Source organism: Benincasa hispida, chromosome 9, assembly GCF_027475165.1.
Source record: "Benincasa hispida cultivar pf3 chromosome 9, pf3_genome.v1.1, whole genome shotgun sequence".
Lineage (NCBI taxonomy): Eukaryota > Viridiplantae > Streptophyta > Magnoliopsida > Cucurbitales > Cucurbitaceae > Benincasa > Benincasa hispida.
In genome coordinates this window covers 14,488,270-14,508,603 of record NC_143486.1, presented here as the reverse complement: position 1 = coordinate 14,508,603, position 20,334 = coordinate 14,488,270, and the positions used below count along the sequence as shown (strand labels likewise).

General features: G+C 33.1%; 2 protein-coding genes across 5 annotated transcripts; one reads left to right on the top strand and one right to left on the bottom strand.

Moving 5' to 3' along the window:
• Window positions 1–2,540: 2,540 nt before the first annotated feature.
• On the top strand, window positions 2,541–15,665 carry CYL1 (alpha-N-acetylglucosaminidase family / NAGLU family). Of its 4 annotated transcripts, none has more exons than XR_016531945.1 (21): window positions 2,541–2,903; window positions 3,171–3,244; window positions 3,571–3,782; window positions 4,216–4,337; window positions 4,876–4,961; window positions 5,568–5,662; window positions 5,789–5,870; window positions 6,094–6,200; window positions 7,006–7,036; window positions 8,126–8,243; window positions 9,563–9,613; window positions 10,306–10,415; window positions 10,524–10,626; window positions 10,883–10,981; window positions 11,777–11,887; window positions 12,372–12,532; window positions 12,765–13,002; window positions 14,059–14,137; window positions 14,225–14,489; window positions 14,910–15,199; window positions 15,284–15,665. XR_016531945.1 is itself a non-coding variant. In XM_039041907.2 (19 exons), exons 1-19 carry the CDS (start codon window positions 2,697–2,699, stop codon window positions 14,458–14,460), a joined length of 2,322 nt encoding a protein of 773 aa, XP_038897835.1. In that variant the 5' UTR covers window positions 2,541–2,696; the 3' UTR covers window positions 14,461–14,649. The 4 variants fall into 4 exon arrangements, 2 of the variants coding, with proteins under 2 accessions (XP_038897835.1, XP_038897833.1); XR_016531944.1 differs by having other exon boundaries at window positions 14,026–14,137; XM_039041907.2 differs by lacking the exons at window positions 14,910–15,199; window positions 15,284–15,665 and having other exon boundaries at window positions 14,225–14,649.
• Window positions 14,660–20,060, bottom strand: LOC120085737 (putative glycosyltransferase STELLO2). Its single transcript, XM_090317517.1, has 3 exons — window positions 17,962–20,060; window positions 15,459–15,585; window positions 14,660–15,371 (listed from the first exon to the last, which is right to left on the bottom strand). Exons 1-3 carry the CDS (start codon window positions 19,632–19,634, stop codon window positions 14,901–14,903), a joined length of 2,271 nt encoding a protein of 756 aa, XP_090173643.1. The 5' UTR covers window positions 19,635–20,060; the 3' UTR covers window positions 14,660–14,900.
• Window positions 20,061–20,334: the final 274 nt, after the last annotated feature.

Sequence of the window (20,334 nt, the reverse complement as noted above, 5' to 3'; positions counted from 1 at the left end):
AGATATTAAGAAGAGAGAAAAAATAGAGAAAATAGAGAAATGTTAGGTCATAGATTGCAGGAGAGTGAGAGTAGATGGAAGATAGAAGGTAATGGGGTGTGAAGGAACAGTGAGGTCCACTGCAGAAGCGGGATCGTCCCAATTTTTAGATTTACACATAAAAAAAAATTTACATAACACAATTATGCAAATTACAGAAATTTTACATCATGCAATTGAAGGATTAGAGGAGGAAGAAGGATTAGAGAAGACTTACCCTTGAAGAACCGAAAAACTTTACGAAATCCTTCATTCCAATCACAAACAATTCGAACCACGAACTCCCAGAAACAAACAGTAAAAACCAAGGGACACCTTCACAAGAGAGCCTTTTATATTCTCTTTGGGAGTTGAGAATCCTCAAGGGTGTGTGGGCTCTGAGATTTCTTTTGGGAAAGATGGAGAGAGACTGAGAGTAGGAGAGGTTTCTAGGAATGACAGAGAGAACGTCAACATGCACTGTAATTTTTTGAAGAAGATGAATCTCTCGTAAAACTGGCCACTCACCACATGATAAACTGAAAGAGAATTAAGGGGAGGGAAGTTATTTCCCTCCCTTTAATTTTGAAAATTATAATTAAATTAAAATTAATTTAAATTTATATATAAATGTTATATGATATATAGCACATAACCTATAGTTTTTATATTGTATCAAATACAACATAACCTATAGTTTGTTTTTTCTCAATCATTTGTGGTATTTAATATAACAACTTTATACTAAATTTAATTATATGAAACTAATCCATACAGTTAATATTTGAATCATATTCAAATATTTAATTTCTCTCAAAATTAATTTTATATTATAATGTATCAAATACATTATATTAATTATATCATATATAATTAAGTTAAGTTGATTATATCACATATAATTAATTTTCTCAATTAATTTGAACAATTCAAATTAATCCAAAATTGATTCTCAATAATCTCTGTTGAGTTATAGAGGGGGCTTTATAAACCTGTAGATTGAAACTTCAATGGTATTTGAATAATTAATTAAACTCCTTTAATTAAATTATTCAACATCCATTAACAGTCAATCACTCCACTAAAGACTGACAACTGCTCTCTTCACACTACAGATATATTTCTGTGTCCATTGGATATAATCAGTCAAATAACCCTTCACAAATTGCTCATAAGTACAGTTGGGCTAAAATTACCGTTTTGCCCATGTAGTTACATCTAACTTCTTAAGTATCATTGATCCCTCTAATGAACAATAAATCATAGTCCAACTATGACCAAATCCTTCTTGGACCAAGAGAGCATGTGACGCCACATTATTCAAGCCCCAGAATCAGTCTTTAGGGGAGTAATTTATCTACTTACTCCGACATTAGGGAAAGAGTGAATTCCATCTTGTGTAGCTGTGTTTCCAGCTCCGCAATCAGACGAATCCCCAAAATGGTAGGCTTATTGAGTCGGCGATTTGGACACTCTCATCCATACAAATCAAATTATTGCCTTCATAAGCAGGAGTTCACAACTCACTCAGGATTCAGGTCATGTCTCCATTATTAACGATGTTATATAATGAGACTATTCATTTCGTGGCCCGATCTTATAGAAATCCCTTTGTATAGAACAACTCCCCTCACATGTCTCTACATGAATGATTAAGATCAGATCATTTGTAGCACTTTACAACAATTGTAACACATTTATAAAGCAGGTCGTATTTGTATTGTCACCAGGATGCCTTATCCATTTACTACAGACCATTTAGGTTATCATTTAAACACCATCCACTTATATGTCTCTACATACATGTTTAAGTTACAAGAGATAACCTTACATGTTAGTTTATTGGTTTTGTGGGTTAATGCTACTAAAAGATAAATAAAACATCTCATATTTTATTAAACAAATAAAATTATATGTACATTACAATTATAAACTACAGTAACCACGAGATTTAGGGCATCAACCCCAACAGGGTGTAAACAAACAATTAGAGGGAGATAATAGGGTGTAGAGATAAACAGTGAGAGAAAATGGAAGATGGAGTGATGAGGTACAGATAAATAGTTACAACATTTTTTAACTTTCCTTTTAAGATAAGGGTACTAATAATCTTTTGAAAGTTTTGAGATATTAATAGTTTTGGTTTATATATTAACAGGTGTGATATTTTTTAACCTTTATTTACGTTTAAGGATATTTTTTTAAAAAAATTTAAGTTCAAAAGTATTTTTTAAACAAAACATTAACCATTTTTATTAAGAAAAAAGTAATCAGTATTTTAAACTCCTCCTTTAAATTTTAAAAAGATTATTTTAAAATATAGAAAAATAAACTAAAATATTTACAAAATATAGTAAAATTTTAGAACTATCAATAAATTCTAAAATTTTGCTACATTTTATAAATATTTTAACAGTTTTACCATTTGAAATAAATTCTCATTTTAAAAAATATTTTTTTTTAGACTTTTGAAAGTTATGAATACTTCGTATATATATATATATATATATATTTGAAATTCCATAATTTCTTTAGAAATATTAATTTGCGTGCGAGTCAATATGGTCTCGGTTGACCAAAATATCGAGCTTTCCTTCAACAGTAAGCACTGGGCTGAGCTGAGCTGAGGCTTCCATGGTTGACACCCACTGTCTAACAAGTAACAACACCGTCGAAGAATGTCGAATTTCATTTCCTTGATTCTTGTTTTGATTCTCGTCGTACTTCCACTCGCTCTATCCGAACAAGAAGCAATTCAAGCAATAATCCATCGTTTGGATTCCAAAACTCTACCTCCTTCGATTCAGGAAGCTGCAGCACAGGCCCTTCTCCGACGATTGCTTCCAACTCATGTAGATAGCTTCGAGTTTCAGATTGTTTCTAGGGTACCGAGAATCACCCCGTTTTCTTTCGATGGAATTTCGATTCTGGTTGCAGTTCAATTTCTGTTCTGTCAGTTCTTATATCTCAATTGCATTTTTAGAGAAATTTAAGTGGCTTAGTTTTGTGAGACTGTGAAATGTTTCAATCTTTATGCCCTGATTATGCAATGCATCTTCAAGTAATTCGTTCTAATTTTCATGGATTCTCCAAATATCTCAGAACAATGAACATGAACTTGATCGTGTTTCTGATTCTGTATTTATCAATAGGATGTTTGTGGTGGTGGAAGCTGCTTCTTGATAAGTAATTTCAAGTCCTCAAGTCGCAATGGTGCCGAGATATTGTAAGTTGCCTCTGTATTTGATAAAGATTGCTCTCTGTCATTGATTACTTACATCTTTTGTATTTATACGAGGAAAATAACGAGTTTATTTTTGGCCTTTCCACCAAAAAATGGTCAAAATGCTTTAATTGTTCAGAGTACTATATTGTCTTTGGGTGAAATTTTCCATAGGCTTAAGAAATGATATAAAGCAGAATACATTGAAGGGATAAATGTTATCTCCTCCAATCACCACTCAACTCCTCCCCAATAAATAAATAAACCGAGAGAGGGATATGTTGGTATAAGATTTTATTGATTTTACTTTTTGTGGCAATCTTCTCAAGTATTAAAGGCACCACGGCGGTTGAAATTACATCTGGCCTTTACTGGTACTTAAAGTATTGGTGTGGTGCTCATGTTTCCTGGGACAAGACTGGTGGAGTTCAGCTAGCTTCCATTCCTAAACCAGGATCTCTGCCGCTGTTAAAGGGTGACGGAGTGGTGGTTAAGCGGCCTGTGCCATGGAACTATTACCAAAATGTTGTTACTTCAAGCTGTAAGTGCTGATTTCTTATTTGCGATTTCATTCAACCTCTATCTCAAGTGAATATCAATTTCTAGAATGCAAAAGGATTTTTTTGTAAAATAATATATAGAAGTTATGCAAAATAAAGTTCATTTGGTGAATCCGAGGAGGAAAGTAGAGGAAGATGAATACCATATATGTTCTCCCCCACACCCATCAAGAACATGATGTATATAAGAAGGGAAAGAAAACTGAAGCAAAGACCTTCTGGGTATCAATCGGTGAAATCAATATCATGCTCATCACAATTTTTTAATCTTCTTGGTCTTTCTTCTCTTTAAATGATAAGTATATTCATTTATGCTAACTAAATATCCCAATTGCTTATCCATATAGAGATCACTTAGGTATCACAACTTTTTCTTTTTAAGTAGTGTAAGCGATACGTTAATCCACTTTTCAGATTCCTATGTTTGGTGGGATTGGGAAAGATGGGAGAAAGAGATAGACTGGATGGCCCTCCATGGAATTAACCTACCTTTGGCATTCACTGGGCAAGAATCAATTTGGAGAAATGTTTTCAGGGTGAGCAATTACCAATGTATTATTTTATTTTAGGCGAGTCCAAATCCACTTCAGCAACTCCTCAACATTCAAATTATTCTAGGATTGAGATTTCAACCAGGTTGGGATTGGAGAATAGAAAGATTCCAAATAGGATGAACTTTTGGACATGGATACCATACACACTGTAGAGTTGAATTGTTTTGCTATGTATCCCCTTATTCAACGATCCGGTTCAAATGGATTTAAGATTTTTTTTTTTTTTTTTTTTAATACTACTCTCCTTCCATTTTGCATAGGCATTTGTCATAAGTCTCCCCATTTTCGGTTATGTTTTCTTTTCGACTGTTAGAAGTCATTCATAATATTTGTAGTAGAAAGAAATATATATGTTCAAGGACACTATTTCTCACTAACAGTTTGCCTTCATGCATAACTTTTCAGTTTTTCTGTATCTCTTTCTAAATGGAGTTCCTAGGATCACTGCCTGTTAGTATTATACTATTATCATATTTTCAGTTTCACCTGAGTGAGGCTACTTGTTTCTTTTTACTTGTAGGATTTCAACCTTACCGTCAAAGAATTGGACAATTTCTTTGGTGGGCCTGCTTTCCTTGCCTGGGCTCGCATGGGAAATCTACATGGGTGAGTGACATTAATTGTTCTAGAATATTTTTGCCTCAAAACATAAATTTTCCAAAACAGTATCATCTAAAACATGTCACTTTACCCTGTGCCTATGTATTCAGCCTTGACATATGATCTATAATTTATGCATGTATGCTACATGCAAATATAGAAGCACTCGTAGAATTCACATCCATATATTGGTGTTGTGCTTTATTAAGTATTGCCATTATTGGGCTCTTGATAACGAGAAAAGCTGCCAGCTTGTGGAAGATAAAAAGATGGGAGGTTGGATTTTTGGAGGCAATCGAGGTGTTACAGATGAGCATGAAGATTTTGTTCATTTTGTGTCTTCTCTGTGGTCCTCAATTACAAATAGTTTTTTTAACTTACAGTATTCCTTAATTATTTTTATATGATCAATTGGAAAGCTTTTGTGTGGTGATCTTTCAGCTCGGGCTAACCTGGTCATTTTTCTTAGGACTTAAGTGTAAATCAATTACAGAAACACTTCCAACTTATACTGTGCATTCTAAGATGTCTACCGAAGATAATCAGGCTTTTATTGATGGTCTCATCTTTTGTTTCTTTCATTCATATATACTGACATTTATCTTACCAAAGGTGGGGTGGGCCTTTATCGAAAAATTGGTTGGATCAACAATTATCTTTACAGAAACAGATACTATCCCGAATGCAGGAGTTGGGGATGACTCCAGGTTTGCTACTCCAAGTTATTAGATAAAAACAATTTATTGGTTATGGAAGTGAAGATAATTTATCATCACATTTTGTTTGTAGACCTTTTTATTTAACTGAGACTTCTTTTTCCTTTCTGGTTTCAGTTCTGCCATCATTCTCAGGAAATGTCCCAGCAGGTTTGGCAGAGATATTTCCCTCGGCCGACATAACTAGATTAGGAAACTGGTATCCCCTTTTATGTCCCAACCTATGAGATTTGTTTTAACTTGTAATTCTTATGTGTTTTTGTTAAAATATAAGGGGATTATAAGTTCTCTTTTCCCCCTTAATATAATAACATGATTAATTTCCAGTTTTCCTTTAAACAATTTTGAACCTAGGAAGACATCCCATTACTAAATATAATTTCCACGAATTGAAGTTTTCCATTTTGTTTTTCCCCTGTTAGGAACTCAATTGATGCTGATCCTAGTACATGCTGCACATACCTTCTTAATCCTTCTGATCCACTATTTGTCGAAATTGGAGAGGCTTTTATCAGACAACAAATAAAAGGTGCACTTCCATCTGTTGGCTTTGAATTAAAAGACAAATCGTTGTCATCTCTGCTCTGATGTAAATATAGCTTATTGGCCGAAAAAAGTAGTAGTCCTTTGTGGATATGCATAATTTCTCTTGTTCATATCATGCAGTTGCACACTCTTTGACATTGGTATCTTATTATGCACACTTGTCACTATGTCAAGATAACAATTAGTGTGTATTTTTTTAGTTCCAATTAGAAAGTAAGAGACTATTTTAAAAAACACTTTTCTTTTTGTTCTTGGAATTGTTGGAAAATTGTTATTGGATGAATAGTAAAAGTTAACATTATTGTGCACGTTGAAGTTACTATTTGAAAATTTGTGGTTTTTTAAGCGATAAAAAGGAAAACAGACTGGGGAGGAAAATATCATACAAGGAAAAAATTACTGATTAAGAGGCAATTACATATGTAAGAAAATAAAATATACAAAAAGTCGCTGTAAATTATAATCTGACAAAAGGTATTTTGATACTAGTTTTCAAATAACTCCTTATCATCCAATTTTATATTGGGAGCCCCTATCTGTGTTGTATAAAAGGATGCATTTGCAAGTACAGCTATTATTCTTTTGTTTGATCGAATGATGCGTAAGTGCTTATCAACTGACATAGCTAACCTGTCAATGTTAGCTTTACGTCTGTTAAAAATATTTCATATTCGTATGTTGTTTTCAAGATATTGGAAATTTGGATTTTTCTCAAAACATGTCATAATATCTTCAAGGTATGCATGTACTAATACTTTTGTTTTTCACATTTTATGTATTTTCTGCAGAGTATGGGGACGTAACAGACATTTACAACTGGTAACAACTAATGTAGCATTGAATAATATCTTGATCACGTTTTTCCTTTATGTACATTTTCTCCTTTTGGTGGATAAGCACTTTCCCTTTGAATTAAGTCACTGTATATTATATGGAGTTTTGTGTTGAAACTTCACTTTTTGTTTGGTTTTCATAGCTAGCATTAAAGTATTAAACATTTCTCAATGCTTAGTTTTTGTCTTGTTGAAAAAATATTCATTCTCGAACACAGTTTAAAGGGATCGGGATTCCCTTTATAAGTTAGTCCACCAATCCATTGGTAAACTTTAGAAGCATATGAAATTGCAATTTGCAGCTAAGGGGAAATTTGAATCTTAGACAGAATCACACGAGGGCTGGCAACAATTGATTTGTATTTGTATTCAGAGTTCCCTTTTTAGACTTTTTTCTTCTTCTTTCTTTTTTTTTTTTTTTTTTTTTTTGGGTGTGGGGAGGGATAATAAACGAAGAACCGATATAGGTTGGGGTAGAGGAAACCCCCTCCCGAAAAACTAGATACGTGACAGGAGCTTTCCAATCACCGGTATACATCAAGATGTTGTAGTTACAAAAGAATTGGAATGTAAAGAGGTCAACCAAGAAGCTGTATTTTGTACAAGATTACAAAAGGAGTCAAACTGAAGAGACTTGTCTTGAAAAAGATCTGTCATTTCATTTGGTCCATAAATGCCATGCCAGCGCTCTAGTGGCACAACTAGTCAGCTACCTAAAATCCTAGCTTTTCCCTCAAATTCCAACCATTGGGATCTTCAAGGAGCCAGTCATCAAGCCTTCGAAGGAGTTCCTTTTGTAAAACTATTCATTCCTGTGAAGAACTAGTAGCATTCCTTATTTCCAAATGAGGACCGTTAGGCTTGTTGTTTTGGAACATGTTAAAATAAATTACTATAATTTAAGAGGAGAAAATCTTGTGATAGGCATTTAACCAAATAAGATCCATCTTGTTTATTTTCCAAGATCCATTGATTATTGCAATAACTAGATTGTGGTAGAAGCTCCTTCATTTCCCTTATTTATCCTATCTTGCTGCCGTAGAGAACTGAATGTTATGTATCCTGTTCATTGCAGCGATACATTCAATGAAAACACTCCACCTACAAATGACACCTCATATATTTCATCACTTGGAGCTTCTGTCTATAAAGCTATGGTGAAAGCTGATAAGGATGCTGTGTGGCTCATGCAAGTATGTTCCTCAAGTAATGAACATCATATTTCTCAATGTATCATTTTTCAACAGAACCTTTTGTATCCTGAATTAATTGATTCAAGACGCTGGTAAAATTTGGAATGGTTTTCTGGGCGACAAATAGGAATTGAGGGTCTGTTTGAAATTGTGTAAGCAAGAATTTAGGTCTTATAGATTTATAGGGTTGAGAACACTTTAACTTTAGAATAGAAAAGCACTTTAACTTTAGAATAGAAAAGCTACAGAAGTTTCACATATTTGAGTTATTGAAGTGAAAAATGACAGCCGATAAACCACAATGTTAACAAATACTGATAAATGTTGTATAACAAGACAACTATAAAAGAGCGTTGATGTAATTAAATGTTCTAGGAAATGGTGAAAGAGAATGTGGTATTTGGGTGTTCCATGTTTTCTATTTTTCAGATTTATAAAGTTGTGTTTAAAAAGTAAGTCCTACACTATGGTTAATGACATATGTTGTATGTAGTCCGACTATTCATTTAAAAGAAAAACTTCAAGAAATTCAGTATCTAAGGAAGTTTTAGGTTTTTTTTTTTTGGTATGGCAAAGTCGTCTTAAAAGTCACAATATTTGTAATTTCCCTTTTTAACATTTTCTATAAGTGAATGCTGATAAAATGTGAGACAATATTCCTGTGGACTAATTTGACGATAGTTTTATTTTTGTTTGCATGTTTTCAAAAATTTTGCTTATATAGTAAAACGTTCTGTGTTATTTTATTTATCATTATTATGTTTTTCTAAGATAGAAAATCCAAGATTTCATCGATAAATGAAACGATAGGTCTACCACTGGTGGATTACAAAAGGATTTCTCAATCATTCAAAAGAGTAGAATAATCAGTAAAAGGGTGTGAACATTTACACCAATTTAAAGCATTAAAAAGAGTTTGTTCAAGGAAACTCTCGAAAGAACTACATGCATTGTTGAAGATTCTCCAATTCCTTTCACACCAAAGTGATCAAAAGAAAGAGCGACTGATAGCCTCCCAAATTTTCTGTCTTATAATATTTTATTTTCTTCTTTTTTCTTTTGAAATTTAACTTAAACTTGAAAAGTTATTTTATGGAGTGAAAAACGTAGGAATATAAATATTTAGTTAGTATGCTTGATTCTTAACAACAGAAAGGTAAAAACAGAAGAACTAGACTTGGACCGTTAATTTTTAGGCTGAGTTATTATAATATTCAAAGCTTTGGGTTGTTTGTGCAAATCAGACTTGCAAAATTTTAGTTTCATGAATTTTCATCTTTTATATTTGTATTAAAATTGATTGTTCCATCTGTGTGCAGGGATGGCTCTTCTATTCAGACTCTACATTTTGGAAGCCTGATCAAATGAAAGTACGTACGCACACAAACCACTTACTGAGTTACTGGTAAAGGATGTACTTGATCTAAATAGTCTCGCCCAGTTCCCTCATCTCTTGTTTAAAGTTGTACAGGCTTTTAGTTTTGTGGGATAGTTGGAGTTTGTGAGAGGGAATTGTTAAGTACCAGTGAGTGTAAATTAGGGGAGGGGAGGTTGGGAAATATTTTGGCTACATAAAAAGAGAGAGTTCTTGCTTGAGAATATACATTGGTACTTCTCAAATTGTCCCAAGAGTATACCGTTCTTGAGAATGGATCTAGACTTCAGAACACTATTGAGGTGTCATTGTTTTCCGATGGAAATGAAGGATGTCTTGATATCCATGAATTGGAAGAAAATAGTGGCCACAGAACCAACTTAGAGATGCTCTAAAAGTAGGCTGAATCAAACAATAGAAATCAGAGCCCATCTGCTTGCAACATGGGTTGATACGGGTGGTTGATGTCAAATCAAAGCTGGTCTAAGCCAAAAAAAAAAAAAAAAAAACCCACTTATCTATGGTCTATTACAGGTTTCTTAGTGCACCAAAATGATTTTTTTTAAAAAAAAAAAAATTATGATTGAGTTACGAAATCCATAGCCAAACTGTCAAAATTACTCTTCTTCTGGCCTTTTGGTTGTCTCACAATACCATTTATTAGCTACGATTTTATGGGGACTGCAGGCACTACTTCACTCTGTCCCATTTGGGAAAATGATTGTTCTTGATCTTTTTGCGGACGTCAGGCCAATTTGGAGAACATCATCTCAATTTTATGGCACGCCCTATGTATGGTCAGTAACCCATTTATTACCATTTTCAAGGAAGCCACAGGACGTCCCAATAATGTCATTTCTGTACTTTTATTTCACAAGGTTATTAAAAACTTAGTTTGACTTCAGGTGTATGTTGCATAACTTCGGTGGAAATATTGAAATGTATGGTATATTGGATGCAATCTCTTCAGGTCCAGTTGATGCTCTTGCAAGTGAAAATTCAACAATGGTACGTTTAGTTTTGTATTGTATAATTTACTGAGGTCATATGTGTGTGATGCCTGTAGCACATAAACTCCTAAAGCATGCAGCTAGGTGATATTTCTAAGATAACAGAAACTGTTTTTGTTATCTGTATATCTTGTTGACCATAGTTCTATTTTTCTTGATTTCATTCGGCATCCCATTATTCTATTTTAAGGCGTAAAGATTGGGAATCTTGATATTTTATCCTCTTACACATGGTGTTTCCTTCACTATGGTAGGTTGGTGTTGGCATGTGTATGGAAGGAATAGAGCATAATCCAGTCGTTTATGAATTGATGTCTGAAATGGCATTTCGGAGCAAAAAAGTTGTAGTCCAGGTAATTTGATCTCAATGCCTCGTAATAGTTGAGGCGACCTGGATGTTTAGCGATTCACAGTATTATGCAATGATTGTGCATGTAAGTGCAACCTAAGCTAGTGCCCATCAGTCAGTCTATAATGCTGATAATTATAAGAAACTCTATACATGAATTATTGCGTGTTTGTTTATAAACTATAACTGATATATATTTTCTGGAATCAAACAAATTGTTCTTTTGATCAATTTTATGTTTTTGTATGTACATATGTGTTGCAATTCTGCATGATTCAGTGATAATATATAAGATGTTGACTTTTTTAGTAGTTTGTTAATCCTAGCATGATTCTCTCAATTCGAGAGAATTTGAAGGAATCATAGAAACTGACATGGTTCAGAGCCAAGTTTTAACCACCAGGAAACAAAAATATGAAGAACCACAATATCTTGGTTTCCAAAAGAAGTTTTTCTATAATTTTAATGTTGAGGATTCATTCAAATTTTGTCATATCATGGAAAAAGTTTAATTTTTTATCTTCCTCTCATATTATTCATCCATAACTGGGTTTTGAAATTAAGCAGTTCTAAACATTGACTATAATGAGTCCATGTTCTTACACTGTTACACATTCCTTTTCGAACTGTTTATTTTTTAAATAATTCCCTCTGTCACAATTTCTATTCTCCTCGTTGTAATATCTACTGTTGTCCCAATGGAGTATTCTTGCATATGATGGATTTATATAAACATCTATGAAATAACTCTGATGGCAATGATGGGAGGACCATAATGAAATATTGTAATATCTTGTAGGAGTGGTTGAAGACCTATTCCCGTTGTCGTTACGGCAAAGCAGATCATTATGTTGATGCAGCTTGGACGATCCTTTATCATACAATTTACAACTGCACTGATGGTATTGCGGTACGTAAAGTTGAGACATAATGTTCAGACAAGAATATTATTTTCTATAATTATAAAAATAACTTTGAACATTTTAAAAACACTTTAAAAGTACTTTTAGCAAAATTACTTGATTAATGTTTTTTCCAAAGTCATCCCAAATTCATTGAGTAGACTCTGCTATTTTGTAATTATGAAAACTGGTAGCTTTGCCCAAAAAGCTCTATCAAAATTGTGTAACTTTTGAGACTGCCCTTATTTCTACTTCAAGAAAATCAAATTGGTTAACACAGGATGGAAGCACCCATCTCTTTTTTTATTTACTGGATGCGTTGCATTTGATGATTATTACTTGAAGATATAATATAAGTGAGACATGCCCAGCTGCAATATGGAGGTTTTTTAAAAAACTATTGTGTTCTTCTACCTTGTTCTGCTTTATGGCTAGGTGACTCCATCTTGCCCGATTTTACTGATCCATTCCTTTAAATTTTTTTTTTTCCAGGACCATAACACTGATTTCATTGTCAAACTTCCTGATTGGGATCCATCTTCAAGTTCTGATTTGAGAAAGCCACATCTATGGTATTCCACTCAGGAGGTTACCAATGCCTTACAGCTACTTCTTAATGCAGACGATAATCTCATCCACGGCGCTACATATAGGTAAAATGGCACATTGTCATATGCATATACCATATAATTAAGTCTTAAGGATGAGGAGTTGATATGTCTTACTTACAATCCAAGTCTTCTTGTCAACCACTTCAGATGTTCCGGATAAGTTTCAAATCAACATGTTCATAGAGAAGCTAAAAATTCAACCTTAGTGTGTCGTAATCGAGCCTCATTCTGAAGATATGATCAATTTAGTTTATTGTTAATTGTAATTGAACAGATATGACTTGGTTGACTTAACACGGCAAGTGCTAGGGAAGCTGGCAAATGAAGAATATTTGAAGGCTGTAACTGCTTTTCAGCGCAAGAATGTGAAGGCCCAAAATCTTCACAGCAAGAGGTTTATTCAATTAATTAGAGATATTGACAGACTACTAGCTTCTAATTCAAACTTTCTGCTTGGAACATGGCTTGAAAGTGCAAAGAAGTTGGCCACAAATGCATCTGAGATGAAGCAGGTTAGGAATTGTCCCTTTCTAATGGCATGATACTTACAGCATACAGCTACTCTTTTCCCATTAACCTTTCCGTTTTGCTAACCATTTTGTTTTAAAAAATTATGCCCACTTACCTTCAATTTCTATAGTATGTTTCTATTATATTTACAAATACGTGAATTCTTAGCAAATTCTAAAAGTAAAAATAAACTTTTTTTTTTCTCTTTTAAAATTTGGCCTATATTTTGAAAACATTTTTAAAAGGTAGAAAAGAAAACAAAGAAACAAGCATTTGGAAGTGATATTTATAAGCGAAAGATTCAAAAATAGAAAACAAAAACAAAATAGTTATCAAATGGCCTACATAATAGAAAGAAATTAGTGAGATAAAGAGCATACATAAAGGTTGTTAACGAGAGTATGAGTAGAGGGACTAGTGAGAGAAAAACTGTTGTGGAGAAATCAGTGAAGACATGCAGACAAACCTTAGCAAGGAAGGTAGAAAGAGACTAGGTACTAGATAAAAGCTTCAGAATTTCTTTTCTAAGAACACGTTTAGGAAGTGTTTAGCTCCCAACTTGCCTTAGTGGAGTGAAGCTCCCAATTATCGTAACTCACTTAGCTACAGTATAACTATTTGAAAACTCTTATTATTTACTATTTTGTAACCATGATCATCCTCTCTCCTCATTTGCAACTCATACTAGAATAGTCTGCACCCAAATACAAATTATTATACCCTAAATTAAAATACTTTGTACCACAGTCAGCCCTTGAGTTTATCAACCCTCACGGCCAATTGGATTTTTTTTTTTTTTTTTTTTGGTAATTTAATCCTATCTATGAAATGTTACTGTTTTGTATATATATACATATATATACTACAGCTTTTTTTTTCTTCTTTTTTTGTCAACTTTGTTTAACCGTTGGAAATTTTTTTGCCATGGTAAGAAATTCTATTGTTGGATTACTATTTTATTAAAGGCAAGTTCTTTTCCTTCTTGCATTAGTATTTATTGTTTTCCACTTTATAAATTGGTTAAGAAAAGCAAGCTCCAAATTTTCTCCTTGGTTCAGTATGAATGGAATGCAAGAACACAAGTGACTATGTGGTATGATAACACAGAAATCAATCAGAGCAAACTTCATGATTATGGTAATATTACGCACTTCAATGCTACTATTATATATTATTCTTCCTTTCCCCTCTTTCAAATTAACATATTTTTATGCTCCTTATCAGCAAATAAGTACTGGAGTGGGCTACTGGAAGGTTACTATCTCCCAAGAGCTTTGACCTATTTTTATTACCTATCAAAAAGCTTGAGAAAAAATGAAAGCTTCCATTTGGAAGACTGGAGAAGGGAATGGATACTGTTTTCAAACAAATGGCAAGCTGCTTCAGAGCTTTACCCAGTTAAAGCTGAAGGAAATGCAGTTGCTATTTCTAAAGCCTTGTATGAAAAGTACTTTGGTTGAAACAATTTCTCTATACCAAAACAAACATGGTATGACCATTTCAATTCTTAGTTTTTTCATTTTTCCAATGTCAAAGATTATTCATGATCCCTGCCAGTTGTTTCTGTTTTGCAATGAGACCACTTATGGGCTCTAATGTTCTGTCTCTGTTTCCAATAATTTGTCATAATATCATTAGTTTGTGTCAAAGATGATTCTCTTAACTTTTGAATCTTTTTAGCTCTCAAGTATTATTCATCATTTGAGCATCTATGTTCTGCAAATTGAAAGCAAAACAATATACAGTTCACTTTGGTATTTCCTTTGAACTTCCTCTACAAAAATTTGAATGTGAAAAAAAAATAATAATAATTTAACCCAAAAAAAGAAAAATTGAGGAAAAGATATGGCTCCAAATTACACATACATTTATACTTTCAGATTTCGATTATTTTCAACTCTTATACCAGCTCTTTCAGTAGCGGGTCACCTGCAGCCATAAGTCTCATAAGCTTAGCAAATTCCACTTCATTGGAAGCCCTCCATGGATGAACAGCAGGAACTTCAGCAGCATACAAGTTTGTAACATTACTCAACAGTTCTGCTGGTGTCTTCTTATATACCATTCTGCTGAAAACGTCGTCGAAATTTAATGGCGAATCCATCGCCATGAAAAACATTGCCACAGCTACTCTGTAATCAATCTTGTAGTTGCCAACAAGAGCTACAAGATCCTTGAAGTCTCCCACAAACTGCTGAGGTACGTAAAACACTTCACTGTTGCAAATCGCGAGAGCTTGCTCGGTTGGGTTATTTTCCTTATAGTTGACTTGAAAATGAACAGGCATTGTGCTCACAACCTTCTTCACCCAGTCTGCTTGTTTAGCAAACCAGACAGAATCATCACTGACAATGGTCCAAGATTGAGGGACCTGTGAGAAAAAGAAATATTTTATACATTTCTTCAACTGATCTACAAAGTAAGAGAGATACAATCATACAACTGAGAGCTGCATTACCTTGTAAGTGATCCAAAGTTTATCTTTATCTGCTTGCAGTAAATTCCAATAGTTGAGAATGGTATTATCTTGGAGGAACAAGAAACCTTCTGCATTAGGAAATCTTTCAAATACCATGGACAGGTACCTATAGAAAGAGAATTATTTTGTTGAATTTATCATTCATGACCTTTTCTATATAAATATTCAGTCCATTTTTATTAAAAATGATTTCTTTTTATTCTGTTATCAAACTAAAGCTGAGTAAAAAAATAGCATACATGACATATTTTAGGTAAAGTAGTAAACCAGTGCCCCATTTTCCCTTGATTATTTGAATCCATTTGGTGGTATAAACGTCATATCACTATTTCCTTTTTAATGTATTTACACCAATTTTAGAATATGTTAGTGTAATTCTTTTTAATAATATTTTGTTATCTGTATAACTAAACCATATATAGTTTTATTCTGAAAGTGGTACTTCACATTTCTATTTTGACTAAATAAGATATTTTAATCTACATCTAAATTACGAATGAAGGCTCTTGTACTAGGACTACAAAGAAATTTGGAGGGGGAAATCACCCAAATATTAATTTTTCATGCACTCAAACTTTAAAAAATAATAATAATAATCATTTTTCAAAAAAAAAAAATCTTTAAGTATTTGGACAGCTTACATGCACCTGATCAATTCCCTTTTTTACAAACATTGTAATGTTTAACATATAGAGCTATATATCTTCATAAAAATAAAAATTAAAAAAAAAAAACATTAAATCATATTACCACTAAAGTTTACAAAGACAGCAAGATAAGAAATTATATAAATAGGATGAAATTCCTTTTTAAAAACGCAACCTTATCCTAAAATAAGAAAAATAAGAAAGAAGTGAATTTCTTCTTCAACAACTGGAAAAAATAAATAAATAAATATTTTCTCAGGGAAACTGTAAATTTTCGATTTCAGTAAATTGTAGATTGAATTTAAAACTTCAATAAATAATGAAATTGATATCTTCTAAGCTACTAGTTTAGTTAAATCGCCAACTTTGTAATTGTGGATATGTTCTGTTGAACATTTATTTAATATATTTTTTTAATTATTTTTTTCAATCGGAATTCTGAAAATTATTTTTTTTTCTTTTTTGAAACAATTCTGAAAATTAAAAATAATTTTTTTAAAAAAAAAAAAAGATAAGAATTTAAAATGAGGTTAAAGGACGGTCTTAGGGTAATAATTTATTATTCAAACTTTAGTTTTTAAATATTTTCCAATATTTGTATCGTGTGAAAAAATATACATTGTGAAAAAAAAAATACTAAGATCTAATTTAAAAATTTGCATATAAAAACTTGCATATAGAGATTGATAAACTTAACCAAGAACAAATATGTTTATTGAATTTAAAGATTAGACTTACATAATACAATCAACATTTAATTTTAAAGGATTTTTTTTATGATCAATAATAAGCTGTTATAATTTTTTAAAAAAGATTAAAATGATTAAATTGTTACCATTTTTTATTACAAAGATTAAATTCTGAACTATTACGAAAATGTAAGGATCAAATTGTTACCAACTGTAATTCAAGGACTAAATTATTGCTTTTAAGGACTTTAAAAACCATGATAATAAAGTCGATGTTTAAAAAAGGAAAAAAAAACAAAAAAAAAAAAAAAAAGTTTGCACGGTTCGACATTTTGCAATTTGCTCTTTGCTATCAAGTGCTTTAATTTAATTTTTTGTTAGTAGTTTTTAAGCCGAATTTTGAAAAGAAAAAAAAACCAAAACATTAATTCGACTAGTTATTGTAATTCCAACGTTAAGTTAATTAAAGATTGATTTTGTATATACTCATGTATTTTCTATTGAAAGTGATTGTTTTCATTAAAAAAATAATAATAAATAATGTTAATCAATTAAATTAAATTAAAGATTGACTAACTCACCAATCAACTAAAATGATAAAATAAAAATTTTCCCTCTAAAAAAATACTAGGCAAGTCCCGCCAAGATGAGCTTAGGACAGTGATATGCTCTAATCCAAGAGATTGGAGGTTCAATCCCCACACTAAATTGTTGAAAAACCTATGCAACTCAACTCAAAATACAAATATATCCAATCCCCTGAATCCACTCTAATCACTATAAAAAATAAAAATAAATATTTTAGGAAACCGAAGAAAGATCCACATGGCAGGAAAAAATAAATAAATAATTGCAATTGATAGCAATTTTAAAAATAATTACTGAGTGTATAATATCATTTTAAAAAAATTGCAAATATACTCAAGTCTATCAACGATAGATTTCTATACTAGTTATACAGTTTATCACTGATAGACTCCTACCAATAATATGGTCTATACTGATAGACTATTTAAATTTAATCATATTTGTAATTTTTTTTTTTTTCGCACTATGTTATATCTACTTGGGTCTAATGTGTAAAAAAAAAAAGTGAAGTATAAGATGCATTAAATTAATTTTCATCTAGGATGGGGAATTACTTACTTGTATATGAACTCCAAAGAAGCTTCCTCCACTCCCAAATCTTCCCTGCCATGCTCTGCCACTACCACCACTGTTTTGAAGATCCTTCCATAAAGCAATCTCCATTTCATGGCAATTCTCTCCACATCTCCATTTTCAACAAACAAAACCATCACCACATTACCAAACTTCTTCCTCCATCTAATCAACTTCCCTATTTCAAAGTTCACAGTCTCAGATTCCTCCACCCCAAGATGAAAACCAGGCAATTTATGAGGAACAAAACTCCTCCCATCACCAATCCTTTTCTTCCTTTGTTTCCTCATTTCAAATACCTTCATTCTTGGTTCAATATACCCAACAGATACCAAATCTTGAAGCCAAGCCCCACTCAGTTTCACATCATTCTCCTTCCAAAACCCTTCCTCTCCCATTGTATTACTCAATTCCATAACCTTCTCAAAGAATGTGGCCTTGTTTGATCTCCATGAACTCAAGAACTTCACCAATCTCCCCACATTCACATGCAGATCTTTCTCTTCTGAAAATGGATATCCTTCAATGTCATCATATCTATACATTGTTGGTGGATAAACCACTACTAAACCTCCTATTTCCCATAAAAGTCTTTGTGCCCAATAACCTCTCAAGATATCACAAGCCATTGTACTAACTGAAACAGGAAGCATCAGAGCCCATAATGCTGAGTAATGAAACAAAGTATTGAAAGAATTCAATGGTACCATCACGCCCTGAGGTAAGGCGACTTTTGGTGCGTGCTCGTCGAATCTTATGTTGAATGCCTGCGAACCAGTTTTTCGAGTGAAGTAAAACACCGAATCCACATCTGGTAAACCATTGCAAATGCCTTGTTGAATGAACTGCATTCCTCCAAATACTTGGCTGTAATGTTCTTCATACACAACATCTCCTACATTCTCCAATGGCAGCCCTCGAGGCCAAACCGATCGCTGTCCGAAATGAATATACGGATTCACAACAGTTTTATTCGGGTTCTCGAAATCAAACTGCAAGATTCTCTCCTGCAATGTATCTACATTGGAGAGTTTCAAATCAAAATGCTTCCCGAGATCCCCATCGATCACTTCACCCCGATCGTCTGCATCGAATATCATTTTCGCGCCATGTTGGATAGCGAAAAGATATCCAACAGTCTTTCTAGCATAAGAATCATAAGGAAGAAAATCGACAACTCTAAACCCTAAGCTAGATTGCTGCTCTAGCGACAAAAATATAACTCCCTTAAGACTCCAATCCGATGGAGTTCTAGAATTTCCCACAGCTAGTACCTGCCATCCTCTGGTTTTCACAAGCTTTCGAAGCGAATCGGAAGGATAACTCGAAACAGAAACAACAATCCACCGATCAGAACTAAAAGAAGCATAACTCGAGGACTTGTCGACAAGGGGATGAATCGAATCGAAGTTGATTTTGGGCAAATGGGTGAGATCAGAGGGCTTGGGGCGAGAGTTGAAGCAGAGAAATGCAGCAGAATCGCGAGCTCCTCTGAGGAAGAAGAAGGAAGCGATTGTGAGGGTGAGGAAGAAAAGGGTGGCGAGTTTGAAGAGATTGAGAGAGACCCAGTTGGAGAAATCGAAGGGTTTGGATTCAGGGAAGGGATTGGCGAGTGGGATTTGGTGGGGTTTTGGGTTTTGACGATCTTGGACCAACATGGTAAGTACTAAAGTACTCAGGTTCTGAGCTCTGTGGAGTGATTTTTGAACTCAGAGAGAGTTTTGGATAATCATAGAAAGCTCAAATGGGGAAGGAAACAGAAACATAGAGAGAAATCTCTCTGTGTTTCTTTCTTTCATCTCAGACCTTCAGCCGACAGTGGCCAACTGATCATACAGACAAATTCGGGTCATTGATGGTCCTTTTTTTTTTTTTTTTTTCTTTTTTCTTAATAAAAGAAATTAGTTTTTAGGATGTTGAGGGGCAAATGGAAATAATTGAAAAAGTTAGTGAGGATTTGGACAGCCGCCCCCACCGACAGAGAGAGAAACTCTCGTATCCCTTTTTGACTGATAATCTCCTTTCCTTTCATTTCCTTTCCTTTCCTTTCCTTTCCTTTCCTCCAAACACTTCACAACTTCTTCAACTTGTTACTATTAAATTCATAATGATATATATATATAAACACACTTCTAAAAGCCAACTAGATCCTTCTCATGAGTCAAGATGACTATCTACTCCAACAACACGAGCATAGTTCTACTTTTTCCTTAAAAAAAAAAAAAAAAAAAAAAAAAAAAAGACAACTATCCAATTCTACGACATTTAGTTCGTCAAATTTAAGAAAATTGCTCTTATGACTTGGACTTATGTTATTTACGCCATATATTTGATTTGATCTTAGAATATGAATAAACT

Bases quoted from the DNA above. Each gene is read 5' to 3' on its own strand.
- CYL1 (XM_039041905.2), top strand. From the start codon at position 2,697: ATGTCGAATTTCATTTCCTTGATTCTTGTTTTGATTCTCGTCGTACTT. The intron at 7,037-8,125 runs GTAACAACTAAT...TGTTCATTGCAG, and splicing joins GTAACAGACATTTACAACTG to CGATACATTCAATGAAAACA. The intron at 13,003-14,025 runs GTTAGGAATTGT...AAATTGGTTAAG, and splicing joins ATGCATCTGAGATGAAGCAG to AAAAGCAAGCTCCAAATTTT.
- LOC120085737 (XM_090317517.1), bottom strand. From the start codon at position 19,634: ATGTTGGTCCAAGATCGTCAAAACCCAAAACCCCACCAAATCCCACTC. The intron at 15,586-17,961 runs GTAAGTAATTCC...CTCTTTCTATAG, and splicing joins TCTTTGGAGTTCATATACAA to GTACCTGTCCATGGTATTTG. The intron at 15,372-15,458 runs GTAATGCAGCTC...TTTTTCTCACAG, and splicing joins AACTTTGGATCACTTACAAG to GTCCCTCAATCTTGGACCAT.